The 16,584-nt window shown below is 40.3% G+C and overlaps 1 protein-coding gene across 1 annotated transcript in view; it reads right to left on the bottom strand.

Annotated features, from left to right (window-relative positions):
* muc13b (mucin 13b, cell surface associated) overlaps positions 1-16,584 on the bottom strand; it is a 91,183-nt gene that overhangs the window by 18,414 nt on the left and 56,185 nt on the right. Inside the window, exons 4-7 of the mRNA XM_072561601.1 lie at positions 14,973-15,082; positions 14,069-14,127; positions 8,238-8,380; positions 2,113-2,241 (exon numbers count right to left, since the gene is read on the bottom strand). Of these exons, the coding sequence (XP_072417702.1) occupies positions 2,113-2,241; positions 8,238-8,380; positions 14,069-14,127; positions 14,973-15,082 (441 nt within the window). The remainder of the gene's footprint in view (positions 1-2,112; positions 2,242-8,237; positions 8,381-14,068; positions 14,128-14,972; positions 15,083-16,584) is intronic.

Genomic DNA, 16,584 nt, shown 5'->3' with positions numbered 1-16,584 from the left:
TGAGAACACCCAGATCTCATTGCACCCTGCCTCCCACTTTTTTCTCAATCGATCATCATTCACGGGAATTGTAGGGTTACAGGGATAGGTTAGGGATGGGGTGGGTCTGGGTGGCCTGCTACCACATTGCAGTGATTCTATTACTTGTTCCTGTCTGCTGACCAGTTCTCTATGTCCTTACACCATCCCCAATGCCACACGGTTTAGTTTTATATGCTAATCTCTGATATGAGACCTTATCAAAAGTCTTCTGAAAGTCCAAGTAAACCAGATCCACTGGTTCCCTTTTGTCAACACTACCAGCTACACTGATTTGTCAGGGAAAAAGAGAGGACTGCAGATGCTGGAGATCAGAGCTGAAAATGTGTTGCTGGAAAAGCGCAGGCCAGGCAGCATCCAAGGAGCAGGAGAATCGACGTTTTGGGCATGAGCCCTTCTCATGAGAAGGGCTCATGCCCGAAACGTCGATTCTCCTGCTCCTTGGATGCTGCCTGACCTGCTGCGCTTTTCCAGCAACACATTTTCCAAAACTGATTTGTCAACCATGGTTTCCTGTTTTGTAAATCCATGCTGACTCTGTCAGATCCCATTACTGTTTTGAACTGCTCTGCTCTTTACAGCATTTTCCCACCATTGATGTCAGGAAAACTGGTCTCGAATTCCCCGTTCTATTGTGGCTTCCTTTTTTGAAAAAAATACTGGGGTTACATGAGCTACCTCCCAATCCATAGAAACTGTTCCAGAGTCTATAGAATCATGAAGGGTTACCATTAAAGCATCCAGTATTTCTTGGGCCATTTTATCTTCTCTGGGCTGTAGATTAATTAGCAGGTTAGTGAGATTTGGACTCTTTGATTATGTGAAAGATACATTTAGCATTCAGCTACAATACATATTTCCTATTCTAATGTACAGATATCTAAAGCTTTTTGGAAATAAAGAGTTCACTGGTAGCTTTAATGGAGAAGTATGAAGATGCATCATACTATCTGGTGATGAGGGCTGGTTTCAGAATGACACTGGTAGGATTATCATTGTGGTTCAACATTAACAAACAGATTGCCAGACGTGCAAAAGTAAAGAGCAACAAATCTGGTAAGTTTGAAGCAAAATCCTACTCTTTGAAATTCATGGTGTATGACAATCAAATCACTGGATTCACACAACATGGAAATGAAGGAAATTTTCACAAGTTACTTTGCCCTTCAGATCTTAATCCATTTCAAGAGCCCATAGGGATGGATTATTTTGCAAGACCAACAAATGCGCAAGGCCTTACTTTGATGGCTCCTCTCCAGTGACGGCTAGAATTTGGAACTTATGATTGTATTTTCACCAGTAACTGTAAAAACATGTCACATGACCTCACCAACAGAATAACCAGTAAGAACAACTAACTCTGAAATGACAGATCTGGCCTCAAAAGTCAACAAAATACATTATACGGAAAGTGTTATAAACAATTAGGAAGGTGACCAGTACAGTTCTTCTTTAACGCAATGGTTGTGTTCTTGTGCAATCCTGCGTTTTAGAAAAATTGTGCTGTAGAAACAGTGCTTAAAGTGTTGGCAATGTAACAGCGTTACAGCCAACGCATTTCTAAACATTCGTGCGATAAAACCAGTTTCCCCAATTTATCAGTTGCATTACAGCGAATTTGCATTAACGAAACATGCGTCATAACAGAACGACCTGTACAGTTCAAGTTTTGGCTGCCCTCATCACTTGTCATGGCATTTCCACAACCCTTTCTGTTGCATCCTTCAGTAACAGAACCTATGGAAATCTTTATACCCATCCAATTCTGCCTCTTTACATATCAGTGATTTTGAATCACTGCACATTTACTGACTGTGCTCTCATCTGCCCATACCCCATACATCAGATCTGCCCTAAACCTCTTGGCATTTTTCTGCTTTGTAAAGTGAGCCAATCTCTTCAAACATGCATTTAGCATTTCATTCCAATGTGTGGTCATATGCTGCTGTGTCAAATGATATTTGCTGTTGCTCTTTTGTCTGGGGTATTTTACAATGTTAAATGCATTATACAAATGCACGTCGTTGCTGAATATGTATTGAAAAGCACATTCACTGGAGAGTTGTCACCCACCTTTGCAGCTTCGATCAGAAGCAGCAAACTTGGAGTAGCCGGACAGACAGTTGCAGGTAGTAATCCCATTGCTTTCTTTACATTGAGAGGTGCTGTTATCGCAAGGGTTCAGGCTGCATAAGTTTTGGCCTTTTTACAAAAAAAAGGCGGGGGTTTGGGGAAAAGAAAAGCAAAACAAGAAAAGGAAACTTCAGTTACAAGAAATTTGCTCCAGTTGTTTTCAATATTATTTGGAATTTGGCAATATCTGCTTTTGCTGCAGCTCTACTCCATCCTTTGCTTCAAATATTCCCTCCAGCAAAGCAAACACCTCAAGAGGACCTGCCCTCAACCGCTGTAATATTAGTTCAACAGATTCCAGTTGAACATATATCAGGCAAGATTTATTTCCAAATCGATAGGTAAATGCATGGTCAATGTGACTATGCGTCATATCAACAAAGGTAAACATTCCTGTATAGCTAAAACAGAAGTTAATTTTAAGAAAGAAACCCTTCCATCTCTATCGCAGTATGATGGCTAATCAAGCTGCCAACAGGCAGTCCTCTTAGCTTTGGCAGTCCAGCCACAGAATTGAAGTGGAAAACATTAGCTTGCAAGTTGTAACAATTGTTTCGAAGCCAATAACGCTGCAGTGGTTTTGTGCAGAGGCTACACTGCAGCAGGCACTAGATATTTAGTGGTAATGGACGACCTTTGAAAATTACTTTATGAAGAGCTGAGATCATTCAATACTGCCCCCCTCCCTTGTATTTTAACCTTGGAAAACAATACAACTGCTTATACAGCATCAAACAGATGTAAAACATGTGTTACAAATAACTTCAAAATAGAAAGGTTTTAAATATAAAAGAAAGCACTGCAGATGCTGGAGATTTAAAACAAACAGAAACAGAGTTTGTTGGAGAAACTCAGCAGGTCTGGCAACATCTTTGCAGAGAAAGCAGAGTTAACGTTCTTAAATATGTCCCTGTCTTCCTTACAAATGTCCACCCCAAAATATTGTAGATGTTGATTTTCGAAAAAGTTTCATATTTTAAAACAAAAACTTCAGTTCATTGCTTAAAAATGGACCCACTATGTAAAATAGTTGGTAAAGTTCATTTCCAGTCCACAATCTAATGGAAAAGCTGACATAAAGCTATGGACCATCTCACTCTGTGTGAGTAACTGTTGTAAATTGCTTCCCATTATAAACCCTCTGCACTGTGCAGGCGACTAGTGGCAAGTGAAGTCACTTAGAGTGCAGTGATCATTAAATACATGATTGAGGGCCAAACTTTGCTCAAAAGCTGGAGACAGCAAGTACATGCTGAGTCTTAAAATAACAAAGCTTACCAAATGTAGCTATGTGGGATTGTGGAGACAGTATTTTCAGAATTTGCTGCAACTTTCACAATCTTTTGCAGACTCCAAGGAAGCACATGTGATTAAATGTTTCTAAATCATTCTAACCTTCTGAAGTTAAGTATTATGAATAACGGCAAGAGGGAGGTAATCACCATCAAAATGATGGCTTTGGAACCACCAATAGAGTCACCCTTGAGAAAATAAAACACTGGACTGCTTATGACCTGTATTTCTGCTCTCTTACTCTGTAATTTGATACCTCCAACCAATAGTCTGAGAGGTCTTATCCCTCTTTGTGCACCTGTGCAATCTGTCTATCTTTGCTTCCAGCACTCTCGCTCAGGAGCCTGTTTCTGTAGATCACAGCCAATTTGTCACTCTCTTTGTCTCACTCCATTGTGCTAGGCAGTTGTCTTTCAGCCTCCATTGAAATCCAAACACAATGGATTGTAACACATTCCAAACCTCACTACAGATTGCATTCTTTCCTAGATATTTTATTTTTTTATCTCGGATTTAAATGCTGACCACTCCAAAATGCACAAAAGGAATCCTGTTTCAATGAATGCCACAAAGTTATGGTTAGCAAATTGCAATCTGTTACATTAATTCCCCTCTCAAACAATTTGTGTTTCGAGCCACCAGAAGTTTTATTCTGCAGATTCGTGAGTTTGCATCTCTGCTGGTAGTTTGTTGCCTGAAATGATTCTGCATTACCTATGACTGACTGCTGTCAGGTTCTATGTAGTTTTTGCAAACCCTTACTTATAATAGTGCACATAATACTATTTTCTGTGAGTGTATCTCTCATTAGTCATTGAGTCATACAACATGGAAAGTGACCCTTTGGTCCAACTCGTCCACGCCGAGACATCCTAAACTGATTTAGTCCTATCTTCCAGAATTTGGCCCATATCTCTCCAAACCCTTCCTAGTCATATACCCAGTTAGATGCCTTTTAAATGTTGCAATTGTACTTGGCTCCATCACTTCCTCAGACTGCCCACTTTGAAGAAGTTCTCTGCCTCCCTCAGATGCTCCCCCGAAACCCACCTCCAGTCCTGAAGAAGGGTCACACCCGAAACGTCAACTTCTCCACGTTCTGGTGCTGCCTGGCTTGCTGTTTTCTTCCAGCCTCCTGCATGTTTACTTTGGATTCCAGCATCTTCAGCTTTTTTGTCTCCTGCTCATTCCATATGCATGAAAATGTCGCCCCTTAGGTCCCTTTTAAAACTTTTCTCTCTCACCTTAACTATATGCCTTCTCGTTTTGGACTCCTCTACCCTGGACAAAGGACTTTTGTTATTCACCTTATCCATGCCCCTCATGATTTTATAAAAAAACTCTATCGAAGGTCACCCCTCAGCCTTCAATGCTCCAGGGAAAAAAAAGACCCGGCCTATTCAGCCTCTCTCCCAAAGCTCAAAGCCTCCGATCCCTGCAACATCCTTGTAAATCTTTTTAACAACATATTTTCTATAGCATGGAGACACAGCATTCTAAAAATGGCCTCACCAATATCCTGGGTCTTGGTACAGACTATTTCCGAACTGGAGTTCAGTTCTGAAGAAGGACTCAAACTTTTACTCTGCTTTCTCTGCACAGATGTTGATGGACCTGCTGAGTTTCTCCAACAGTTTTGATTTTTGTTTCAGATCTTCAGCATCCACAGTTCTTTGTTTTATTATCATCTCCTTATCACATTAGTTCCTCATTATCTTATACCAAAGACCCAATCTTGTATAATAAAAGAACTATACAGATTCTAGAGATTTGTAATAAAAACAAATTGCTGGTGAAACTCAGCAGGTCTGGCAGTGTGAGTGGGAAGAAAACAGAATTAATGTTTTGAGCCATAGAGTCTTCATGACATTTCAATGAAGAGTCACCGGACTAAAGATATTGATTCTGCTTTCTTCTCACAGAGGCTGGTACAATTACATTTAAAAGGCATCTGGATGGGTACATGAATAGGAAGGAAAGGCAAAAGTGAGTACTGCGGATGCTGGAGATTAGAATTGAGAGTGTGGTGCTGGAAAAGCACAGCTGGTTAGGCAGCATCCGAGGAGCAGGAAAATTGACATCTCGGGCAAAAACCCTTCCTCAGGAATGCTCCGAGGAGGAGGGAAATCGACATCTCAGGCAGTCCTGATGAAGGGCTTTTGTCCGTGACGTCGATTTTCCTGCTCCTCTGATTCTGCCTGGCCTGCTGTGCCTTTACAGCACCACACTCTTGACATGGATAGGAAGAGTTTAGGGGATATGGGCCAAATCATGGCAAATGCGATTAGATTTATTTAGGATATCTGGCCGGCGTGGACAAATTGGGACACTGAAGGGTCTGTTTCTCTGCTGTTATTCTCTATGACTCTATGCTGCCAGATCTGCTGAGTTTCGCTAGCAATTTCTGCTTTTGACTCATTCTTCTGTTCTTGGGTCAAGCATAATATAAATTCCTAACAATTGCAATTGGAAAAAAAAACCCCAAAGAAGTGGTTAAATTGTGAGCACAGAACATTTTTTAGATTACTTACAGTGTGGAAACAGGCCCTTCGGCCCAACAAGTCCACACCGCCCCGCCGAAGCGCAACCCACCCATACCCCTACATCTACCCCTTACCTAACACTACGGGCAATTTAGCATGGCCAATTCACCTGACCTGCACATTTTTGGACTGTGGGAGGAAACCGGAGCACCCGGAGGAAACCCACACAGACATGGGGAGAATGTGCAAACTCCACACAGAGAGTCACCTGAGGCGGGAATTGAACCCGGGTCTCTGGCGCTGTGAGGCAGCAGTGCTAACCACTGTGCCACCGTGCCGCCCACAACATTGTTGCACCATGCAGATTTAACTTTACTCTGAACACTCCCCTTTGCCCCAAAATTTAAAAGATCCTGTAATTAGATGTAATTTAAGAATATTGAGCCTGTAAATTTATAATTTAAGTAAACCAGTGTTCTATAAGTAGAAGCTGTTTTGTAAATGGATATCAATGACAACTGGTCCACAGTTATTGCCAGTGTTCCACTCAACAAAATAACATTTCCAAATCAATTGGAACAAAACAAGCGAAGAAGGATATCAGTAATTTGGCTGCCCTCCTGTTTTCCATCTTTCATAATTTTGAGGTTGTCCAAAATAGAGTTAGGACATAGACAGCAGCTCCCATTCCAGAAACTGTTTAGTTTTACAATTCTTACCCTTCTTTTCAAATCCCTTCAAGGCCTTGCCCTCTATAACCTCGGCCTGCTGGACAGGCTTAAGACATCTCTGCACCATTCCAACTCTGGCCTCTTGTGCATTGCCAATTTGAATTGCTCCATCATTAGCAGCTGTGCTTTCAGCTGCCAGAACAGCAAAACTTGAATTCCATGCCTCCCCAAACATCTCCTTTGAGGCACCCCTTAAAACCTCTCCCTTCAACCAAGTTTTTGATCATTTGTCCTTATGTCTGCATTCATCCAAAGACTCCTGTGAAGTGACTTGCAACATGTTACTACATTAAAGGTGCAATAGATGAACGAGTCATTGTTGCATTGGCACTTGGCTCTGTAAATATTTCAAAAATCTGCTTCACTGTCACTTACATTGATTTTCTTCGACACTGCAGTTCAGGCAGAAGAAAACAGCTGCAACAAAGCGGTTCCAGTTCCTGATATTCCAAGCTTATAAAAGGGCATGTGATTCTCATGCCCAGGACAAAAAACAAATTCCAGCTTTTATGCAGCTTCTTAGTCAGAAGAATACAATTTACCTGAGGAAATGCAGTTCTGAGCAAGATAAGCAAATACCCACAGGGTCATGGTCTGGATGCAGGTTTTCAAACATTGAGAATTATAGCTCACAACTATGTAATAGTACAGATGTAGCTGATGGCAGATACTACGAAAACAGCTTGAAAACAGAGGGGAGAGAATAGACAGAATGATGTGTACACTCTCTCCTGACCCCCACAAGGTTTTCAAATGTGCTTATGGGGAGAGGAGGCAAGTGAAGAATGAGACCAATCCAACTTGCATTTCAGAATACAAAACCTGTAGTCAAATATAAGATCACATTTATTGCTCACAAACAGGTAACTCTGGTCATGAAAGCAACCCACATACATCAGCCCCTTCTAAATCCTTCATTAGTCAAGGAATAGGATATAAGACCAGGATGCAATGGTGCAACTGTACAAATCAATTTCTAAGGCATAACCTATGTACTATGTGCAACTCTGGTCACCTAATTACAAAAAGGATGTAATGCACCAGATAGGGTTACACATAGGAGATTTACCCACATCTTGTCAGAACTGGAAAAACGCAGTTATGAAGGAAGATTGGACAGGCCAGGACTGTTCTTCTTAGACCAGAGGAGGCTGAGGGGACAACTGATCGAGATGTACAAATCGTTGAGAGATCTGGGAAGTGCCAAATTACAATAGTAGAGCTCTTTATTTCAAATTACAATTAGAACGATTAGAGGGGAGATGAGGGAAGTAGGAACCTGGAATTCACTGCTCAATAGGGTAGTGGAAACAGAAATCCAGATGTCCATTTTTAATAGAGTTATATTGCCTTAAATGCCATAAACTATAGGCCTATGGGTCTGCTGCTGAAAAATGAGATTAGGCTGGGTGGCTGGCATTTTGGCTGTCATGACACAATGGGTTCAGAGGCCTCTTTCTCTGCTGTAAACACAGCAGTCATTGCCTAGACAATGATAGAATGCATTCTGTTGGATTATTGAAATGCAGCTCCATATTAACACAGAACATTCACTTACTAGTATAAGAGTCTGAAGGCGATATTAGCTTACAGGATGCACAATTTTTGATACCAGATCTGATATGTGTGGCGACAGAGTTCTCTGTTGCGTTGGAAGAAAATGCAAAAATATTGTCTAAAAAGGCATTAACACTTCCTTTTCTGAAAAGACAAAGAACAGCAAATAAGAATCAGCATAGATACATACAAACGACTCTATAGATAATCAACTCATTGCTTAGAGCATTTACTGGGCCACAGATTAAGGTAACAATCTATATCCCTCATTTATAATTACTTTTAGAGATACAAATGCCAATTTTGGCAAATTAAATGTTTAAGTGAGATGTTACCAAATGTCACGAGGTGCAAGACCACCCAATGTATTTCTATCAAAACCCCTTGCCATGTGCCCCTTCGTGGTCAGAGGTAGGAGGGTGAACATCATAAAAAGAGATACTGGATTAGTGGTGCTGGAAGAGCAAAGCAGTTCAGGCAGCATCCAACGAGCAGCGAAATCGACGTTTCGGGCAAAAGCCCTTCATCCTGATGAAGGGCTTTTGCCCGAAACGTCGATTTCGCTGCTCGTTCGATGCTGCCTGAACTGCTGTGCTCTTTCAGCACCACTAATCCAGTATTTGGTTTTCAGCATCTGCAGTCATTGTTTTTACCATCATAAAAAGAGAACTCGACCTTCATTTTGCTGGAGAATTATAAAACAAAGTCTTCTAATTTCATTAGAAATTTAAACTATTTCTACGGATCTCAGGTTTTGCTTTGAAGCTAAGAGTTAATTAATATAAATTTATGTTTGGAACATTCCAGGCATGCCACGTTACCATGGAAATATGTTGCCTTTCTGTGGGGTTTATCTGTGTGTTTTGCTCTGAGACAGGCGTTCAATGTTGGAGGAGCCAGAAGATTTGGCCTTTGAGCTGGAAGCAGCGAACTTCATGTATAAGCCCAGAGTTCAGAGGCAATGGAAAAGGATTGACCAAGAGTTGTGCAGCAGTTGTAGTACAGAAGTATACAGACAGTAGAAATCAGGCAGATTCATAATTATTTGTAAGTTCATATGTTGGAATAATGACAGAAGTTCAGATTTCAGCTGAAAGATTTGGTGTTGCTCCCAAGAATGTGGACAATTTTTAAGAACCTGACAAATAGCTCAGGACTTTCTGGGAGATTTATATTGGAAAAGGGAAGTTTTCAGCCCTGAGTCTTTGTGGCTGTATTTCATTGTGTTTTCAGAAGTAAAGTACAAGTAACCACCTAAGTTGATGTTTACTTGATCATTTTACATTAAAGCTTTACTTATATTTTCCAGTCTTGGGCATCTTGCATCCTTCAAGTAAGGATATTTCAAATTTATCTTTTTCAGAAAGAAAGAAAGGTCCCTATGGCTTCAGCTTGCGAATGAAGTCAATTCTATTTCCAAATTCAACCAGGATTTTCAAAATTTACATTTCAGATTTTCAGGATACAAATACTTGAAGCCCTTCTCAAAGTGCATCCTTTCATCACATGATTGCAAAACCAAGGTTTGCTTTTAGTCACTGCAAGTGTCAGAGATGATGGAAAATACTTCAGGAGGTACAGCCACTGGAATGTAGCTGCCCATGAGCCTGGTATGTAGAGTCACACCATATGGAAACAGACCCTTTGGTCCAACCAGTCCATGCCGAACATAATCCCAAACTAAACGAATCCCACCTGCTTGCTCCTGGACCATATCCCTCCAAACTCTTCCTACTTCTGTACTTTTGAATGTCTTTTAAACGTTATAATTGTGCCTACACCCACCACATCCTTGGGAAGTTCATTCCACACCTGAACCACCTTCTGTGTAAAAAAATCTGCCCCTTGTGTCTTTTTTTTAAATCTCTCTCCTCTCACCTTAAAAATGTACGCCCTAGTCTTGAAATCCCCATCCCAGGAAAAAGACACCCATCATTCACTCTATCTATAGCCCTCATAATTTTATAAACTTCTATACAATCTAATGGTTGGTATTGACAGCAAAAGTTAAGCATTGTATTAAGGGAAAAATACTCGTGTCATTGCATCAACATGTAATGGTATCTTTTGTTTTGGAGGGAATGAGAAGGGCTAGTAAGCAAAAGCAGTGGGCTCCAAGACAGAGAGGGGCAATTTCAGTAATTAGTTACACAACATTCTTTAACTCATTCTGTGTTTAGATGCAACATATCCAAATTCAGTAATTCAAGCTGCACCTAGTTCTTCAGATTAGGAAATAAGTTGCTGGCTGCTCGTGCAGAACGTTGATTGGGAGGTTATTTCCTCAGTTTAAAACATGCTAGCATCTCTGATTACCACTAGTATGTATTTATATTGCTTGACAGTTTTTATTTATTATTAGTTTTATTTCATAATATTTATTTGGAAGCCAAGTTTCATTTTAATTTTTTTGGTCTCTCAAGTCTCTCCAAGCTCCAGTGCTAACGATTGAAACTTGGATGAATTCCCAGGCCATATCTTCTACCAATAAACACATTCCCCAGTTCTGGTCACTTTTACATTCATTTGCCCTCAAGCAGCACAAGTCTTGAAATTTTGAAACAATGTTGTGGTCCAATGTTCACCTTCAACAACAAAACCTGCAGACAAACCAATGGAACACCCATGGGCTCTCCAATATCAGGGTTCTTAGCAGAGGCAGTAATGCAGAACAAACAGCTCTGCCAACCATCCAACCCAAACTTTGGGTCCGCTATGTGGATGAGACGTTTGTCATCAATAAATAAAACAAATTAGAGGAAACCTTCAAGACCAGCAATAATACCCTTACTGGCATAAAGTTCACTAAAGAGGAGGGAAACAACAACAAACTGCCATTCCTAGATGTTACAGTAGAGCAAACAGCCAACGGGGAACTTCAAACCAGCGTCTACAGGAAAACAACACATACGGACAAAACGCTGAACTACAGAAGCAATCATCCCAACATCCACAAATGAAGCTGCATTAGAACATAATTTCAATGAGTCACCACACACTGCAGCACAGAAGAACTATAAAGAGTAGAGGAAAATCACATATACAGAGTATTCAAAAAAAGAACAAGTACCCAATTGGGGAGAATGTGTAAACTCCACACAGAAAGTTGCCAGGGGCTGGAATCAAACCCGGGTCCCTGGTGCTGTGAGGCAGCAGCGCTAACCACTGAGTCACCATGCCACCAGGCTTCAGATGGAAGATTAGCACAACATTCACTCAGTCCCGCGCTGGCCAGGTATGTGAGGCCAAAGTCTGCTGATTTCTCAGCAACCAATTCAAACAAGCAGATAAAACATGTCCAGAAACTCTAGCCACTCTCCCCTACATCAAAGACATCTCAGAAATGACTGCCATGCTACTCAGACCTCTTGGCATCATGGTAGCCCACAAACCCACCAACACACTAAAACAGCAGCTAATGAACTTGAAAGACCCTATACAGACAACAAGCAAAACAAATGTAATTTACAAAATACCGTGCAAGAACTGTAACAAACACTACACTGGACAAACAGGCAGAAAACTGGTCACCAGGATACATGAACATCAACTGCCCACAAAAAGACATGATCCATTCTCACTGATATCTTTACATACAGATGAGGAGGGTCACCACTTTGACTGGTACAACACATCCAACCGAGGACAAGCCAAACAGAGACATGTGTGAGAATTCCTAAAAGCATGGCATTCCAACCGGAACTCTATATACAAACACATTGACTTGGATCCCATTTATCACCCTGAGAAAAGGAACAGGAAATGGCATCACCACAGGAACTGGCATCATCATAGGAGATGAAATCACCAACCCAAGGAAACCTAAATATAAATAAAAAGCAGGCCATACCACCAGCACTTCATCCAGAGGCTAAGTGATGATGTTACATAGTCTGAAAACGAACCTTGCAGCTCAGTAAGCAAACCTACATCCAGAACCTCAACCTGAGCTAAAACTCTTCTCAAAACTTGCTAGTCCAAGGTAGATTTTGTCGCAGTTCCATCATACCGAAAGGAAAAAATGTCACTGAAAACCAAACATTGCTAAATCGCCTACATTAGAACTAAACAGGCTACTTGAAGTAAATAGACCATTCATCTGAAGATAATAGATGTTGATATTTCCATGTACAAGCAGGCTTGTCTGTAATAAGTAGCTCTGACTTAAGAATTAATTTTATCCAGCCAGTGTACACAATTTGAAGTAAATGGAGAGGAAAGGCACTGGTTTTACTGCCTGAGTTTCTCGTCCATTGTAATACATAAAGGAACTGGCAATTTGACATTTTACGTAAACTGTTTTGGATTACCACCTACGTATAATGTCAAATGAACAATTTTTCCATTCACAAATGAGGTGAGCTATTTAAACTTCAGCACATTCTCAAGAATTCTCCATTGACTCAATTTAAGCACCAGCACCAATGTACACCACTTGGCAGACTGCAGGCATGTGATGTAGTGTGTGCATCCGGGCAGAGGCCTTCATGTTGAAACAATACAAAGAAACATTGCAAACCTGTGCAAATTTACACACTGTCTCAAATAACCCAAACTATACTGAGTTGATTTGGAGTCTGTTTACATGAACATGCCAGCTGTATACAAGTTATGCTGTGGTGTAGCATGGTGGCTCAGTGGTTAGCATTGCCACCTCAGTGCACCAGGGATCTGGTTTTGATCTGGCATATTCTTCCCATGTCAGCATGGGTTTCCTCTGGGTGCTCCAGTTTCCTCCCACAGCCCAAAGATGAGCAGGTGAGATGGGTTGGCAGTGCTAAATTGTCCATAGTGTGCAGGCTAGGTGGGTTAGCCATGGTTTACAGGGATTGGGTAGGCAGCTGGAACTGGGAGGAATGTTCTTTGGAGAGTTGGTGTGGACTCAATGGGCTGTTTGGCCTTCTTCCACACTGTAGGAATCCTATGGTTATATCCAAGTTAACAAAATTATTATAACACTCTTGAGACTGAGCACAACAACTGAACACATTAGAGTGAGATTTAGGCCAATATCTCCTCAAGTTGTGTCATGACAGTTTAGAATCATCTACGTACGCGTATCATTTTACAACATGCACTCACTTAACAACTACTACCTATCGATTCAAGATCAACAGCAAAGTCCTGGAAATCCTGATTCATTTTCCACATCCTGATGAAGACACCAAACACAAACAGCCTTCATTAGAGAAACTGCACAAACGTCCAATGAGCACTGATTGCCTGGACGTGGCAGAGTTTGCAAATTCCACTTTGGAATTATCAGCCGTGTCAGAACCCATCATGCTAGAAAGTCATCCTCAATCCTGAGGGACTGTTAAAGAGATGTCCCAATTCTTTTCATTGTTCAACTATACCTGTGTTTTACTTTGTAAAATCACTGGGGCATAATGCACTGAAAAGAGGAGCAGAAAATAAGAACTTGAAGTGAATAAATTGAACAATGGGATTAAAGAAACAAAGAAGCCAGATACATACAAGAATTTGGCATTAGCTTGCATGGTCGAAGAGTCCCAACTCCCAGATTCTGCACCGGGAGGGCGTACAACATCTAATAACTGCAGATGCATTTTCATTTAGTTGGGAAGATTCCCCATTCTTTCATTGGAACATTAATTGCTTATGATGAGCTTCTTTTATTTTTATTGTATTATGTGTTTCTTTCTTACATTGTGGTCGTGTCAAAGGGCAAATTGTTCAGATTATTATTGAGTGACCGCGAGGTAACTCTTACTTATCGGTCCATCTAAACAGACAAACATGCATTTCCAAGCTGAAAACAGGATTTAGCACATGGTCAGGGTTACCCAGCAATTAAATATGGATACTTACTCAAGCTTCCGAACAACGGATTTGTAGAAGGAACTGTCGTTTTTGAAAAGGATCGCCATCTAACAACAGTGGGGAGAAAGGCAGAAAACAAGAAGTAGTTTGAGGAATCATGTCAATGTGTACATGTCTATCTGTAAGCAACGGCACTTTCACACCATATTAAAATAAGTTTCACCGTGGTTGTTCAAAAATATTTTGACGTTCACAGTGTTGTTCAATTATTACTAAAGTTAGCGGCAGTTGGTGGGAAATGAAAGAAAATACATAAGTCATAAGAAAATGAGAAACAAATACCACTGAACCATATGGCTAAACACAACTCTGTACAAAATAAAATTACTTGAGGATGGAAATGAAAATCAACTAGCACAAAAAGGTCCTCTGCTGTTATAAAAAGGTACATGGTCATACATTGCAGAAGACAACACTTCACATAAAAAAGGTGCAGATTGCAGGCACCAATTCTCCAATGTTTTCTCCCCATTCAATTTGTCATGACAACAAAGGTTTTTCTTGTTGAATAAAGACTATTGTTCAGTGGATCATGACAAAACCAGCAGGATATCAGTCCCCTCTTAACTAAACTAGGAGAGGCTAGCCAACAGTACCATTTAAACACAATGCCAGATAAGATTTACATAGTTTCACAATTGGCACTATTTGCTAAGGACTTTAGTAAATGCTTCCCAAGTTTTCAATGACTACAAATTGCCCAACATATAAAATTTGGAGTTCTTCCGCAACTATAGAAAAAGATTCTGACAGGAGATTTAATGTGGAATATTTCCACCCCATTAGGGGAATAATTGCCCATAACCAGAGATTTCCTCAGACATTAAACCAGAATTGTGGTGTTGCGTGTGAGGTTAGTATGTTAGTTATGACTAAGTAGATTATAACTAACCTCTTTCTCTACTTCTTTTGCAGTGTCATAAAATGCCTTTGAGTTTATTTCATTCATGTCGTCCGTAAAATTGCTTTTTGATAAGTGCAAGATTCCTGGGAAGATTCTCGCTAGAAAGAGAGAGATAGAAACAAAACATTGACATATTGACCATGTAGCCTGGACAATTAGTGTAAGGACTTAAGCAATAAAAACCACGAGGCAGACAGATTGCCTTCCTTTCCTCATGGAAACAAACCAGAGGACAAGTGAGATTATGGGCTATGAATTCCTGTTATTGTCATTTTCAGTTTGCTAACCAACATAATTCAAAAATAAAACTCACTCAGAATGGAGTCGGAAAATATTCTCCAAATAGATACTGACGAATAAAAAAGTGTACAATTATAACTGAGAGAAAACAATTCAGTCACAGTTTGACAAAAGTGAAAATTACTGCAAAAGGAAAGAAGCATCTACAGATGTTAAAAAAGAGATATTGGACAAATTGAGCTATCATGGAAATGCAAATATTTTAATACCAATATTTTCTGTGCAAAGGGTTTCTCAGTCAATATAGAAAATTTTAATTAATCAACATTATTTTATATAAAAATGTCCATTTCTGTAGCATCTTTTGTCTCCTAAATGTAATGTAAAGGGCACTGCATCCAATAAATGCAGCAACCAAACTACTTTGGTGGTGTTAGTTGGAGAAAGGTGGTTAGGCAGCAAATCAGGATTTCATTGCAGTTTTACATACTGCTAGAGAGCAGGGGGACAGATCCTGTTCGGGTAGGGTTAAGATTGAAGCTGGAGGACAGTAACTTTGACAATGTGGCAGTTGGACATGCATAATGGTGTCACCCTTCAATCAACATCATCAAATGTCAGACTTGAAGTGGGAGTTCTTCTCCTGAATCGATTCTTTGAAGATATTAATAAAGACTACTCGACAGCAAGTAATAATTACAATAAAGTTACCATCAACACAAGGCTGCTTTTCTCCACAAAGTCAATCCAGTCTGACAACTGTTTAAAAGAAAGTGTTATTTGCACATGAAAAACATTATGCCAGATTATGAAAAAAAAGGGTCTTTGGAGATGCATTTTTCTTATTTAATCCACTTTCTCTTGATACTAGGCAATCTTCTCCCCATCTAGAGGTGGAGAAAGCTGGTGGGGGCTCCATACCAGTAACTTTGTTTACCTATCCTCAACTTTAATCAGTCTCTACTAGTGCAGGAAGGAAAGATATGGAAAGACTAGCAAAGACAGATTGGCTTGAAGGAATTACGTCAGTGAAACACTTATACTCTTGTTGATCTATATATTGAGGATAGTCAGTGGACAAAAAATGAGGGGGAAGTGTAATTCATTCTTCATTAAAATTGGTGACTCCATATCCACCATGCAGACTATTACAGATGAACTTGGAGCAGTTGCTGTCCTACAGTAAGCAGGGAGCATGGATAAAAGCAAATTACTGCGGATGCTGGAATCTGAAACCAAAAAAGAAAACGCTGGAAAATCTCAGCAGGTCTGGCAGCATCTGTAAGGAGAGAAAAGAGCTGACGTTTCGAGTCTAGCTGACCCTTTGTTAAAGCAGGGAGCATGCTTGTGCATCTTAAAA

Source organism: Chiloscyllium punctatum, chromosome 42, assembly GCF_047496795.1.
Source record: "Chiloscyllium punctatum isolate Juve2018m chromosome 42, sChiPun1.3, whole genome shotgun sequence".
Taxonomy (NCBI): Eukaryota; Metazoa; Chordata; class Chondrichthyes; order Orectolobiformes; family Hemiscylliidae; genus Chiloscyllium; species Chiloscyllium punctatum.
This window is presented reverse-complemented; position numbering and strand designations above follow the sequence as displayed.